The following is a 14,354-nucleotide window of genomic DNA, read 5'->3' as shown; positions in this document are numbered from 1 at the left end:
ATGCACGGGGCAGAGGTGGCTCCTGGAGAGAGCAGCGGGCTCGAGTGCAGTTCTGCCGTTTTATTTTTCCTGGGATACTCAAGGGGATGTGGGAACAGCCACAGGTGTGGTGAGGGGAAGCCCCATCTCCCCTCCCCATCAGCTGGGAAAGGGGAGAGGCCCAGGCGCCCTGGTCCTGGGTTGGTCCAGCCACTGCGGTCCCTGGGCCCGGTGGGCTGAGGGCTGAGTGTGGAGCCCCTGGGAGGGTGGGGCAGGCTCCTAGGTGGGGTTCGGGATTCTTCATAAAAAGCCACGAAGCTTGATCCCCACGAAGCCCAGCCCCGCGGGGTGGGGGGGGAGAGGGGGACGCAGAGCCCAGATGGGGGACCCGGCCCGGCCTGGCCCGTGGTGGGGGAAGTAATGGCAGAGATGGTGCCCCTGCGGAGGTGGTGAGGACGAAGCGTCGGACCAGGAGAGAAGGGGGTCCAGGTGGGGGCGCAGGGCGGAGAGGCACGGCCCCCAGCCCAGCCCGGGCTCCTTCGCGTGGGGTCAGGAAGGTAAAAAACCCACGAGAGTGTGACGGGCAGGAGGGGCCGGGGCGTGCGGTGCCGGCGGGGCGGGCGCACGGGGCGGCCCGCGTTCACAGTGACCTCGACGCTGGGTGTACAGTACGGGTAGAAAACCGCGGGCCCGGGCCCGGGCTGGGCGGGCCGGGCCGGTCACAGCCTGGTCTGGGCCTCGGGGATGTAGATCTCGATGCTGTCGGCGCTCTCGGTGGCCGAGCTGTGGCGGAAGGAGGCGGCGCGCTTAGCCGCCAGGAGCCGCTTGCGCGCTTCCTGCCGCTGCCGGTCCACCGAGTCCAGGGAGCGCTCCTTCACCGGCACGCCCCGGCCCCGCGAGGGCTTCTTTGGTATCGGCGGAGGGACCTTCTTCTCCTCCTGCCGGGAGAGGGGGCGGCGACTCAGTCTGGGGGCAGGGTCCCCCCCCCCGCCAGTCCCCCACTCGCGCCCCGCCGCCCCAGGGGACGAACACCGCGCGGCTCCCACGCGGGAGGGCGGCCAGAAGCCCCAGGTGTGCCGGGGACAAGGTCTTGTTAAAAATTACGAATCCGGGCGCCCCCTGGTGGCGCCGTTCGTGACAACTCGCATCCGAGTGATCGCTCCTCTGGGGTCGTGGGTGGGAAGTGGGCGATTTCCCCCCAGTCGGGAGGAATGCGCGGCCCCGACTCACGCGGGGCAATGGGGGTTCGCTACCAGGCCTCTGGGGCTCATCACAGACAACGTCTAGTGAGGCCCTCCAAGATCCCCTCCGTGCCTAGCTCCAAGCTAAGGGCAGCCCCTCTTCTGAAAGCTCTAGTTCCGCTCCCGCAGACTACAGCTGGTCCGAGGGGGCTGCAGCCACCTCAGGGTTCTGGCAGCTCAGGCAGTGATGGGCACAGGGCCAAGCAGATGGCAGTGACCAAGAGTGTGGTCGTATTGGAAGAAGATGATCACCCTCACCTGTCCAGGACTGCCTTTGCTGCCCATGAATGCCCTCAGCTCCCCTCCTCTCCCCACACAGGCCCTCTGTGGGGAAGGGCATTTTCCAGGGTCTGGCCTCTTGGCTTGAAGGGACTCTCCCCCTACCTTAGGCTCCAGGAGTTTCCAGCTGTTGGCCTTGAGTTGCTGTAGCTCCAGGAACTTGAGGGTCACATCCTCAATAGAGAGCTGCAGGAGGTCCCAAAAACCCGCCAGGTCCTGGAAGGTGGGCACGGGGAACGCAGTGGGGTCCTTCAGTGGAGGGAGACAGAGGAGAGGCGGCCAGTCAGGAAGATCTGCTCCCCAGCCAAGACCAGAGAAAGCCCCATCCACCCTCCCCGTCAGGAAGCTCAGCCCGGGACAGTGGGGTTGGGGGGTGGGAGGCAGGGAGACAAGAAAGAGCCCAGGCCTCTCCGTCCTGAGCACAAACACCTGGTCTCACCTCCAGGGATATACACCCTTGGTGGGCTCCAGCCCATGGGCACTCACCATGCTTTGCTGACACAGCCGGAAGAACTGCTGAACCTTCTGGGACAGGAGAAGTTGTGTGCTGCCCACGGCACTGCGGATCTTCTCCAGGACTGGGGAGCAGGAGGAGATTCAGGGGAGGGACGGATGCCTCTCCTTTCCCAGCCTCCAGGAAGTCTGCCCTGCACGACTCAACCTTGCCTTATCCTGCACTCTCTGTCAGTCTGTCCCCTCCAGGCCCTCCTCATCCCAATCTTCAAGTTCCTAACAAGCGGCTCCTATCCCACGGCACCAAGAAGACTGTATCCTCGGACACCAGTGTTCTTCGACAATCTCCATTTCTTAAGCACTTATCCTCCTGTGTCCTTCTTTCCTCCGATGTCATGGAACAGAGGGAAACCAGCCCCAGCCTGGCCCTTCAGGCTTACCCAGGCACTAGCTCAATGACCACCCATCGGCAGAACTTTGCCACTCATCAGTATATGACTCCTTGGCTCATCAAGGGTTACTGAAAATTTCATGTGCATGACTCTCGCCTTCCTAGTCACTATCCCATCAACTGAGGGATTCTGAGGTATGGCCACGTCTCCCCTCAGATGGACTTGCAGGGAAGGGCCATGGCCTCCCTCAGTCCAGGCCCATGTCTTCGGGTGGAATCTCCTTCACCCAGGCCTCAGACAGTGATCTGACCTTGGCACTGGCTCGCCCTCTGCCTTGAAGTGTGGTCCTACCCCCTGGATCAGACCTGGACTCCCACACCAGCCAGATGGGAACAGAGTCCCCCTGGCCCCCAAGTACTGGGTGACTTGGACTGGCCCCATCTCCTAAGAGGCCCGGCCCTTCCACCTGGTCACTTGCCCAGTCCCACCCGGGCCTCTGAAGCTGCTCCCCACTTCCTTCCAAGAGCTCCCAGCATACCCTGCGGCCAAGGGGGCCCCACAGATATCCAGGCCAAAGCAGCAAACCAGGAGGAGGCATACTCAAGCCCAAGCGGAGGGCGCTCGCGTTCCACTGCTTCCCGCCCAGCCCCAGCTGGGACCCCTCCGCGCACGCAGGGTCCTGCACTCACTCTCCTCCGGCAGCTCATAGTCCTCCGCCTCGCGCTCCATCTGCTGGCACCAGTGCTCCAGCTTCTCCACCTCTGCCCTCAGCATCTTGATGAACCACTCGCCGTCCCGTGGGCAAGGGGACGTGCGGCCTGAGTCGGGGAGGCTACGTGAGCCGCGCTCCATCCAGGAGTCACGGCGGCTGGACCCGGGGCCGGGGGTGGGGGCAGGGGCAGGGCCTGGCGACCCGTCGGTGGCCGGCGGCTCATACGGCAGTGGGTAGCCCTCGCGGTAGGCCCACTGGCCCTGCGTGTGGACCGTGCGGAAGACTGAGTAGGTGGGGGCCCGGGGCCCGGGCTGGGGCTCAGAAGCGTGCCTCTGGAAGGAGCGTCCGAACTGCAGGGCCTTGTCTTCTGTGGCCACAGTGGCCAGGCCGGCCAGGCCCTCCAGCTCCAGGTCGGCCTGCACACCCGCCGTCACACTGTTGGAGCGCTTGAACCTTGCCCGCCTGGCGAGAGAGGTGGCCGTCATCGCTGCCCCTTCCCAGTCTCATCCCCACCCTCACAACCCCCCCCCCACCCCAGGCCAAAAGGAAAAGGAATGAGAAAAGAAACCTACAATGGGTTGGACATTAACCCACGACCTTTAAATATACCTCTCCCTGCAGGTGGGTACAGAATTCCTGTTGCATTGCGTCTGGACAGGGGCGATATTCAAAATATCTAACAATCTGTACCCCAGGGGGGCAGAAAAGATGCTGGCCCGTATGGATCAGAATGGACATACCCAGAGTTCCAGAGCATGGCCTGCAGAAGCTGGACTGTGGGGCAGAGCAGAAGGGCAAGAGAGGGGCCAGGGTGGTGGCTCTTTCCCAGTGACTACTGAAGTATTTCAGCATTTTAACAAATAGTGTGTCTTTGCTGCTTTACACCAACTGCATGGGTTTGTCTTCAGCCCTTCAGAAATGAGTAAACTAAAGCCCAGAGAGGTGGGTGGTCACCGGGCTACAAAGTAGCTAGCCAGGATTTAGATCCAGGGCTGCTGGCTCCTCAGCCCAAGCACTTTCCACCACACCAGCGGCGGCTAGAACGTCAGAAAGAACTGCCTTGGAGTGGCCAGAGGGTGGGAGGAGCCTGCAGCTGAAAGGACTTCTCCTCTAGGGACCCCCACAGCCCAGCCCAGAGTCTGGCCAGACATGGTCAGCCAGTGCCAGTGAAGTTGAATTAAGTTGTTGGCAGGAATGACACAGGGCCTGGAAATTTCTGGTCTTTGAGTTAATATGCAAATCCTCTGCAAAACAGAAAGTCAACTGGCCTTGTTCTTCGTCACCGCTCCCCCCCCCCCGCCCCGCAGTTCAGAGTTCTTTGCTCTGCAGAAGTCTGTGGCCCCCGAAGTGCATGGAGCTGGGGTCAGACAATCCTTGAAGAAGTGGGAGTCAGGAGATGTGGGGGTGGTGGGGAGAGGTGAAAAAAAGTTTGACGTCTGGAAATTTCAGGACCATAAAAGAAAGACCCATGTGTCCTAAGCCACTTCCACCCCATTATGGTCTGAAGAGAGAGGGACTTGGGGGGCCAGCTCTTGGTGGACCCCTCCAGCTTCCCCAGAGTCTCCTCCAACCCCCACAACTTCAGCCTTCCTCTTGCTGCCCAGGCCTTCTCTCCCTGCCTGCCTTGCCTGCCTGCTTCCCTCCAGCTGGCGGGCTGCCTGCTGGGAGCCTGTTGCCATAGAAACCAGGCCCAGAAGGATGCTGCAGGACCCAGGAAAGAGAGATGCACTCATGTGCAGTCTCCAACAAGCCCTGTGTCCCCACCCCCACCCAGAGAGAGAGAGAGAAAGCGAAAACATATCCGCATTGCCTCCCACATGGCCTTCACCCCGGCATCCGCCCTGTCCTGCCCTGGTCAGGATTGTACCACCCTCTGCCTTGGTATCAGATCAGCCTCCTTTCAAGACACCTCCAGCTCCACTCAGCACAAAAGAAAAGCACTAGATGAGAAGTCAGATCTGAGTTCTAATGCTGGATTTGTTGCCATGTGCCTTTGGGAAGTCACTCACCCTCCATCTAGTGTGTGTGTGTGTGTGTGTGTGTGTGTGTGTGTGTGTAAAATATATTAATATGATACATATGGTTATATATAAATACACATGCACACATATATATGATATAAAATGACAGGAACGGACCAATAATCACCAAGGTACTTCCTCTCTCAAAAATTATACCTTGCATATTTTCAGATCAGGGGCCCAATATTCCCTCACCAATCCACTCAGATCTGGAGCAGTCTTCCTAGAGCTGACCTCTGCCCACTCATTCCCCTGCCCAAAACTCTTCCACAGCTCCCCACCGCCAACCAGAAAAAGTTCACGTTTTCTCTGCTGGCATTCACCCAATGCTAGCCTCGACTCTGGAAGCAGTCATCCTCTCCAACCTCATCCCCCCTGCACTCTTCTTGTTCCCCAAGTAGACGATTCTGGCCCTGACTCTAAGCCTTTGCATGTGCTAGTCCCCTTCCTAAAATGGCCTTCCTCCTCCTCCCTCCCTGTCCATTCCCGCCTCCAGTCATCTCTTCCTCTGTGAGCCTCCTGACTGCCCCCAAGACCATCCCCAGCACTGTACCTCCCTCAGTAGCCTTCTTGCATGTGGAAGCAGCCCACTGTTCCGTTAAATTGTTCTCTGTTTCAGGTGAGAGTATTGTGTGTCTAACTGAACTGTTTGGATGCATGTTGGCTCCACCGCAAATATTTTCACGCCTCTGAGCTCCAGTTCACCTTTGGCTCCTTCAGAGCTCCAGCAGTTGCAAACCACACAGGTAAAGGTGGGGCTTGCCCCAGGAAAGACATCATCGAAGGCTGCCTTCCCTGTCTGCTTCCCCGGTCCCCCCCCCAAAACATGGACCTGTCCTTCAGCACCACTGCGCATGCTGCCTTTCACCTAGCCTCTGAGGGGTCCTGAGAAGATCACATCCAGTCTGGGTGGAAACAGGCCACGTGGTCTGGAACAGAAGCATGGGTAAGTGCCTCAGGCTTCATGGTTCTCAAGTCACAAATTCAATGAGGTCTCTTCACCATGCCTGCCTCAAGGAAGACCAAAAAAGTTGAGGAGCTCATGGGTTGACTAGAAGCACAGTCTTCACCAACGTTCCCAGCTGGGGGCCAGAGACTGGCACAGTTCCAGCAGGAGTCGGTCAACCTTATGCAAGTGGTATTTAAAACCAACAGTGTTGGGGCGCCTGGGTGGCTCAGTCGTTAAGCGGCTGCCTTCGGCTCAGGTCATGATCCCAGGATCCTGGGATCGAGCCCGGCATCAGGCTCCCTGCTCTGTGGGAAGCCTGCTTCTCCCTCTCCCACTCCCCCTGCTTGTGTTCCCTCTCTCGCTGTGTCTCTCTCTGTCAAATAAATAAATAAAATCTTAAAAAAAAAAAAACAACCCAGTAGTGTGAGGCAAACCATATGAGACTCTTAACTAGAGAGAACAAACTGAGGGTTGCTGGAAGGGAGGTAGATGGGGACATGGGCTCAATGGGTGATGGGCATTACAGAGGGCACTTGATGTAATGAGCACTAGGTGTTGTATGTAAAAGATGAATCACTAAATTCTACTCCTGAGGGCACCTGGGTGGCTTAGTCAGTTAAGTGTCTGACTCTTGGTTTCGGCTCAGGTCATGATCTCAGGGCTGTGGGATCGAGCCCCACATCAGGCTCCGTGCTCAGTGCAGAGTCGGCTTCAGATTCTTTCTCCCTCCCCCTCTGCCCCTCCCCGCTCACGTGCTCTCTCTCTCTCTCAAATAAAAATCTAAAAAAAAATTCTCCTGAAACCCAAACTACACTGTATGTTAACTAACTTGAATTTAAATAAAAATTTGGAAGAATTAAAATAAGATAAAATAATAAAACCAGCAGTGAGCAACACCTGGCTGGCTCAGTCAGTGGAGTGTGCGGCTCTTGATCTTGGGGTCCTGGGTTCGAGCCCCATGTTGGGTATAGAGAGGACTTAAAAATAAAATCTTTTTGAAAAATCAAAATAGATAATAAAACCAGCAGTGTGGGATGTGATCACCCAAGAAAAGAGCAATGAAACAAAGATGCAAAGCCCTGGGGAACATGGACATTTCAGGGGCGGGTGGAGACAATATAGCCCCAGAGGCATCTAAGCCAGAGAGGAAGAGGAAGGAAACCAGAGCAAAGTCACCTAAAGGCAGAGCGGAGACAGAAGGGTCTCAAGAAGGAATGAGTAATCAACATGGAAAATGCAGCCAGTCGAGAATTAAAGGTGTCCACTCATTTGGCAAAATAGAAGCCACTGGGGACCAGGGCAAGAGTCAGTTTAGTGGAGTATGGGGGCTGACACAGACGGCAGGAGGTTGGCAGGAGGTCTAGAAAACTAGGCAAGACAATTCTTTCAAAGAGCTTGGTTGAGAAAGGAGGAAAAGAAAAGACAGTGTACCTTTAAGGGAGGGATATTTTGGTTATTTGTCCATTATATCTCAATAAAGCTGGGTTAGGAAGAGGAAGAGAGGGATGTTTTATTTAGGATGGTTCTCCCATGCCATATCTCGAGAGGAGAGAAACTGCAGGCTATGCAGAATAATGATCGAAGAGGTCCACGTCCTAGTTCCTAGAAGCTCTGAATAGGTTACCATCCATGGCAAAAGGGACTTTGCTGATAGGATTATGTTAAAGATGCTGAGAAAACGAGAAGAGTCTGGATTATCCAGGTGTGTCCAATTTAATCACCAAGGTCCTTGTAAGCAACAGAGGGAGAGAGGTAAGCCAGAATCAGAGATGGGACGACAGGATCAAGGCCGGAATGATGTAATGTGGGGACTCGACCTGCCACTGGGGCTCTGAAGACAGCAGGGGCCTACGAGCCAAGGACTGTGGATAACCTCTATAAACAGGAAAAAGGGACAAAACAGATTCTTCCCAGAGCTCCAGAAGGCATCAGTCCTGCCAACGCCTTGATTTTAACCCAGTGAAACACAGTTCAGACTTCCGACCCCTAGAAATGTAAGACAATAATAGTGCATTATATGATGCTGCTAAATTTGTGATCATTTATTACAGCAGCAATAGGAAACTAACACAACCTGTAAAGAGAAATCGATTAAAGATTGAGAGGAAAGAGGCGGTAGTCCAAGGACCAAACATAAGGAGTATAAATAAAGAATAACATCCTTTGAGCACTTAGTATGCGCTAGACTATTTTGCACAGAAACATGCTCAATCCTCAGAATCGGTCCTACGTTAAAGAGTGTTAGTATCATCCCTATTTACAGATGAGAAAACTGAGGTTTAAAGAAGAAGGTGGACTCTTACGATCAGACAGTTATCACTTTAACCCAGTCTGGCTGTGGAGGCCAGTGCTTACACCACTCCAGTCCACTCCACTGCCTCCCCAGGACGGAGGGAGAGGGGTGGCTGTAATTGCGGAGATATGCCTCAACCTCGGGCAGGACTGGTGGCAGAGGCGAGGGAAGGGAGGCAAGGAAGTTGGGGGTTGGTCCAGAAGTGGAGACAGTTCCCACCACATGACCACAATCATTACAGGGAAGTGAATAGGGAGGTGGTCTTCTGGAAATTTGGGGGCTGGGGGGGGGTCAGGGAAGAAGTGAGAATGAGCAGCTTTAGGGGAAGCAGCCCAGCAAAGGGTTAGCACATGCACCCTGGAGCCAGACTGCCTGGAGTCAAAACTCAGCTCTATGGCTTGTGCCTCAGTTTCCTTGTCTACCAGTGAAAATGATCACAGAATTCTCATGAGATAACATATGTAAAGAATTTAGACCAGCACCTGGCCTACCAATTGTAAATGTTAGCTATTATATGGAGAGGCAGGGAGGTTTGTAGCTCTCACTGAAAAGAAAGGAAGCTGGACAAATACAATAATGGGAATGTAGCACTGAGAACCCAGTGAGGGCATTGTAGTTATTAATCATTGTGATTGCTGCTGATCACTTCCATCTGTTCTCAAACAGCATTCAGAATAAAACCTCTTTTGTACTCCAAAGCACATTGTATTATAGTTAGTAATTTGCATTTGTCTCCCTTATAAATAGAGCCATTCCTCACATAAATGCAGGCTGAGTGGTTGGTGGGTTGGTTGGTGGGTGGGTCTGTTGGTGGGTTGGTTGGTGGATTGGTTGGTTGGAAGGAAGGATGGCACTATTCATCCCCCAATTTCCATTCTCCCTTTCTTCCTCAGTAATAGAATCCCACAATTTGAAGCTGGACACATGGCCACTTCGAGTAACAACTCTTTTACCAGTTTCTCTGGTAGAGCCATATGGGTTCTAGCTCACAGGATAAAAACAAAAGCGTATGTGCAACTTCCAGGAAATGTTCTTAAAAGGAAAACGTGCCATTTTTTGTTCCTTCCTCCTCCCTGCTGACCAGAATGCAGACACAATGGCTGGACTCTAGCAGCCATGTGGGAATACGAGATGGAAGCCAAGCGCTAAGGATGGAGAAGCAATAAGATAGAAGGAGCCTGGGTTCTGACACTGCATAGCACCTACCAGCTCTCAACTGAATCTCTGGACTTCTAAGCAAGAGAGAAATAAACTGTCATCTTGGGGGTTTTTCTGGAACTCACAGCCAAACCTAATCCTAACGATAACAGATGAATTTTCAGGGTAGTGAAGTCCAGAGCTTATGTCCCTATTTAGTTCTGGATTTGGCAGTATTTGCTGTGGTCTTCACAACAGCTGTAAACACAGGATAGAGACCGGCCTCAGTTGTGAATCATGACTCATTCATAACAATGCCTGTCAAAATATTTTCTCCCCAAGCTTTTAAACAAGGTTGAGGAGGCCTCCCCCCTCGAGCTCTTTGGGGTGACAATGATCACATTCCTGATGATTCTGGAAGTTGTTACTTGGTTATTTCAGGGTGACATTTCTACTGTGATTCTCTAAGGGATAACACAAAGGGCTCTAGGAAGAAACTGGTTTATCCCAAGAGACACAATGTCCAAGGAAGGCTCCACATCCAGGAGTTGTCAAGAGGCTTTATGAGGAGTATTTGGCAGCAGGCTGGCAGGGGTGGGAGGGGGCACTGGGCAGGGAGGGGCAAAGGGCAGTAGCATTTCAGCAAGACACAGGCATGGTACTAGCTCCCTCTCTGAGAAAGCATCTAAGGGCTTAAACATATAATCATTTGGGGGCCCTGAGTCTACCACCCCAGCCTGGGGGCTGTGACAGTGATGCCGAGGTAGGGCCAGGGTGGGAGATTTAGGAAGAGCCATAGGTCAGTCAGGAACCGTCCTTCAGTAGAAGACTGAGGAATGCAAGCAGTGTCCACACCCAGGGCTTGTGGTCAATCCGCAGTGCATTGCTTTCGCATGACTGCTCTGGGAGTACAAATTCATGAAGGAGCACCTGGGAGGCTCAGTCGGTTAAGCGTCTGCCTGAGGCTCAGGTCATGATCCCAGAGTCCTGGGATCAAGTCCTGCATCGGGACTTACATCATCACTCAGCAGGGAGCTTGCTTCTCCCTCTCCCTGCTGCCCCACCCCGCTTGTGCTCTCTCTCTCTCTCTCTCTGACAAATAAACAAACAAAAAAAATTCATGAGGATGGAAGCTTCTTTCCCAGGCCTCAGGGGGCTCTATTCTTTCAGTATATGCCATGCTCAAGGTCCCAAAGCCAGAAATTACCATGATGCTAAGGAAGGGGTGGTAGGGAGGGGGCGACCTTCCTACATAGAGTTCTCCAGCTGGCCCTGTTTGGGCTCAATTGGTTATAAGTAGGGTTGTTAGATAAAATACAGGACTCCCTCTTGAATTTGAATTTCAGATAAATAACAATTTTTTTAGCATATCTCATGCAATATTTGCAAACTACTTATACTAAAAATTTTTCATGGTTTATCTGATAACCAAATTTAACTGAGCATTCTGTTGTACTTTGTTCATTTATTTTGTTTGTTTTGGCTAAATCTCGAATTTAAGGTAAGGTCTTAGTAGGAAGGACCTAGAGGTAAAAGATACAAGGGGATCCCCATAGTTAGAGAGCATTTGAGGCAAAAATCACCTGGTTTCTATGTTCTTAAAGGGCCCCAGGAACACTCTTCTAATATTTAGCAAGGACATCTGATGCATTCTTTTATCCTGGCCCAGAGTATGCTGGGTCTGCATAGATAGGTGTTATAGGATGCCCTGTGACAGTGCTGGTAACTGATCCTTAAGTATGCTCCTTCCCACCACAGGGCCTTTGCACATGCTGTTCCTTCTGCCTAGAACACTCTTATCTCCGACTTCCACCTAGTTAATTCTTGTTCATCTTGTAAAATTGTGTTAATTGTTCATTGAGATCTCTGCCTAAATGTCACTTCCTCAGGGAAGTCACACCAAACCACTCTGACAAGGTCAGAGCCCCCTGTGGCACACTCTCGCTGTGCACAAACCTCTCCTTTGTGGCACCACCACAGCTATACTTGCCTGTCATTTATGCGCTTCTCAGATTAACATGGCAGTATGCCTCACAGGGCAAGGGCTGTCTGGTTCCACCTACCTGTGTATCCCCGGTGCCCAGCAAAGTACTTGACAAATAAGAGGGATCCAATCAATATCTGTGGGCAAATGAATCTTGGGTGGGGGTACAGTGGAGATGGAAGTAAAGAAGCACCAACAACCATCCCTGTGTATTTCCAAGCCAAGTCTCTGATGGTGGGCAACTGGAAAAAAACCCACTGACAACAGGTATAAGGAGCAATAAATCTGAATTCTTCACCCAACAGGTTGGCAGGGAACACACTGAAAGGCAGAAAAGGAGAGACCTTTCCTCCCTGGCAATTTCTAAAACGAATGTGCAGAGAGAGACAACAGATCCTGGGACCAGTGAGACAGGAGTAAGGACAAGAGAGTCCAAGAAAATGGAGCGGCAGCAGGTGGGGAGCTCCTGGACGTTTGCCTAGAGAGGCGGCTGGTAGTCATGGCTCGTTTTTATGTAGCATTTGGGGCATGGTGTGTGGTAAGTCAGACTTAAAGTGCCAGAGACATAAGGGACAGAAAGGACAGTGCAGGTGTATAACGAAGGATGCCTGCAGCAGACAGGCGAGGGAGCCTGGCCAGAGACACGCGCCAGATTTCTTCTCTCCCCACCTGTCACCCCCTTGGGTTCCCAGTGTGATCACCTGTCCCAGGCAAGTCAGTTCTTCAGACATTTATCCAACACCATCTCCCCCTCCCCAGCTCACCCCACCAAGACCTCACAAATACCTACACAAGAGCAAGGAAGACCTCACTCTGTGCCTATCCCCGCCCTTCTGTGACTTCACTCCAAAATGCTTCTCAGATTGGTCCACTTCTCTCTGTATCTGCTGCTATCAGCCTGGTCCAGACAACTGATCAATATAGTAGACTGAACTAACGTAAGAAGCTCCCACTCACACACACCCCCAAACACACAGAAATGCCGGTAAAATAAAGTCAAAAGGTGTTTCTGCTATCGTGCCACGCTTGAAAATAGGAAGAGAGATATCTTCAGGTACTAGAGACAAAAAGGAAAATCAAAACCTACGAAGTGAGAGGGAATCTAAGCCAAGTGAGCCACAGGAATATTGGGCCAGACATATGCTAGAGACTAGATGGTAGTACCCAGGGAGGATGAGAGGAGAAACCCCAAACCCATGCATCCTGGGGAGCTGGAAGGAGATCCTGTGCATAAAGCCAGCAGCCAAGAAGGGTCAATTTCACTCACAAACGTGGACTAGAAAACTCAGATCATGCTCCAGGAATGTGGCCAGGAAACAGGATGCGGAGAATAAGAACATTAAGGCTGCTCTGTGTGTGGGTGTGAGTTCCAATGAGTACCACCACTGAAATACAGCAACCTCAAGCTGAGACAGGCACTCTAAAACCGGTCCCAGGCTCAAGCAGTACTTTAGCACAAAAAACGCGGAGCCCATGAGGAAGGAGTGGGCAGCGACAAGTAATTGTGAACACATAAATTGTTAAAACATGTTTGTAAATCTAAACTATTAAACCATAAAAGATACCAAAACAACTGATTTAGTGAAGTTTTTTTAAAGAGGTATAATCAAATTACTAGACAAATACAACATGGGAGATGGAAGGAGGGAGTTAAGAAGGAAATTAAAGTGTTCCAAGGTTCTTGGTGTTTGCCTATGCAGGACAGAAATACTCACTAATTTTAGACTTTATTAGAAAAATATTAAATTAAGCATATTTGCTAAAAATCTGAGGACAATCACAACTAAAATGTAAACTTCCAAACCAGGAGAAGGACAAAGAGAAATAAAGTAAATGTGATCAGTTCAATAGAATGCAGAAAAGTAGGGGCAGAGGAAAACAAAGGAAAAGCCTGACAGGGCATTTGGCTGGCTCAGTCGGTGGAGCACCTGATTCTCGATCTCCGGGTTGTGAGTTGAAGCCCCGTGTTGGGCATAGAGATTACTTGAAGAAGAAAAAAAAAAAGGAAGAAAGAGCATATCAAATGGAAAATATTTAAAGAGATAATAAAAATAAGTCCAAATAAATCAGTAATGAAGATATATATAAATAGATTAAATATGTCTACTAAACTTTAGCTCCATATGGCTTACAAGCAACAGGTCTACAACACGAGGGTACAGGGAGGATGAAAACCAAAGAATGGAAAAAGATATTTTGGCAAGTTAACCAAAAGAAAGCAGCCATAATAGTAAAATCAAGCAAAATAGACTTGGAGGCAAAAACCCATAGTAAGGACGAAAGGGAGCCTATTTACGATAAAAGAACCAACCCACAAAGAAGATATAACAATCATAAACCTGAACACTTACGAAGAGTACTCTCAAACTAAAGAAAAATTAATAAAATTACCAAAGGAAATGACATATCCACAATCATGGTGAGACTTTTTTTTTTTTTAAGAGAGAATAAGAGCATTGTGGGGGAGGGGCAGAAAGGGAGAGAGAGAATCTTTTTTTTAATTTTTTATTGTTATGTTAATCACCATATATTACATCATTAGTTTTTGATGCAGTGTTCCATGATTCATTGTTTGTGCATAACACCCAGTGCTCCATGCAGAATGTGCCCTCTTTAATACCCATCACCAGGCTAACCCATCCCCCTACCCTCCTCCCCTCTAGAACCCTCAGTTTGTTTTTCAGAGTCCATCATCTCTCATGGTTCGTGGGAGAGAGAATCTTAAGCAGGCCCCACCATGCCCAGCACAGAGCCCATTATGGGGCTCCACGACCATGAGATCATGACCTGAGCCAAAATCAAGAGTCAGATGCTCAACCAACTGAGCCACCCAGGCACCCCATGGTGAGATACTTTTAATACAACTCTCTCAGAACTGGTAGATCAAACATCAAAAAGAAAAAACAAACATTTG

The 14,354-nt window shown here is 51.3% G+C and overlaps 1 protein-coding gene across 1 annotated transcript in view; it reads right to left on the bottom strand.

The window, feature by feature from the left end:
• Positions 1-698: 698 nt before the first annotated feature.
• The window catches only part of DLGAP3 (DLG associated protein 3), a 39,081-nt gene continuing 25,425 nt past the window's right edge, over positions 699-14,354 (bottom strand). The window contains exons 7-10 of the mRNA XM_028113972.2: positions 3,034-3,518; positions 1,986-2,077; positions 1,605-1,748; positions 699-917 (exon numbers count right to left, since the gene is read on the bottom strand). Of these exons, the coding sequence (XP_027969773.2) occupies positions 699-917; positions 1,605-1,748; positions 1,986-2,077; positions 3,034-3,518 (940 nt within the window). The remainder of the gene's footprint in view (positions 918-1,604; positions 1,749-1,985; positions 2,078-3,033; positions 3,519-14,354) is intronic.

The sequence above is a fragment of the Eumetopias jubatus genome, unplaced genomic scaffold (genome assembly GCF_037043125.1).
Source record: "Eumetopias jubatus isolate StellerSeaLion01/CBP00866 unplaced genomic scaffold, mEumJub1_p1.0 scaffold_4, whole genome shotgun sequence".
Taxonomy (NCBI): domain Eukaryota; kingdom Metazoa; phylum Chordata; class Mammalia; order Carnivora; family Otariidae; genus Eumetopias; species Eumetopias jubatus.
Note: the sequence above shows the minus strand (reverse complement) of the source record. Positions and strands in the feature narration are given on the sequence as shown.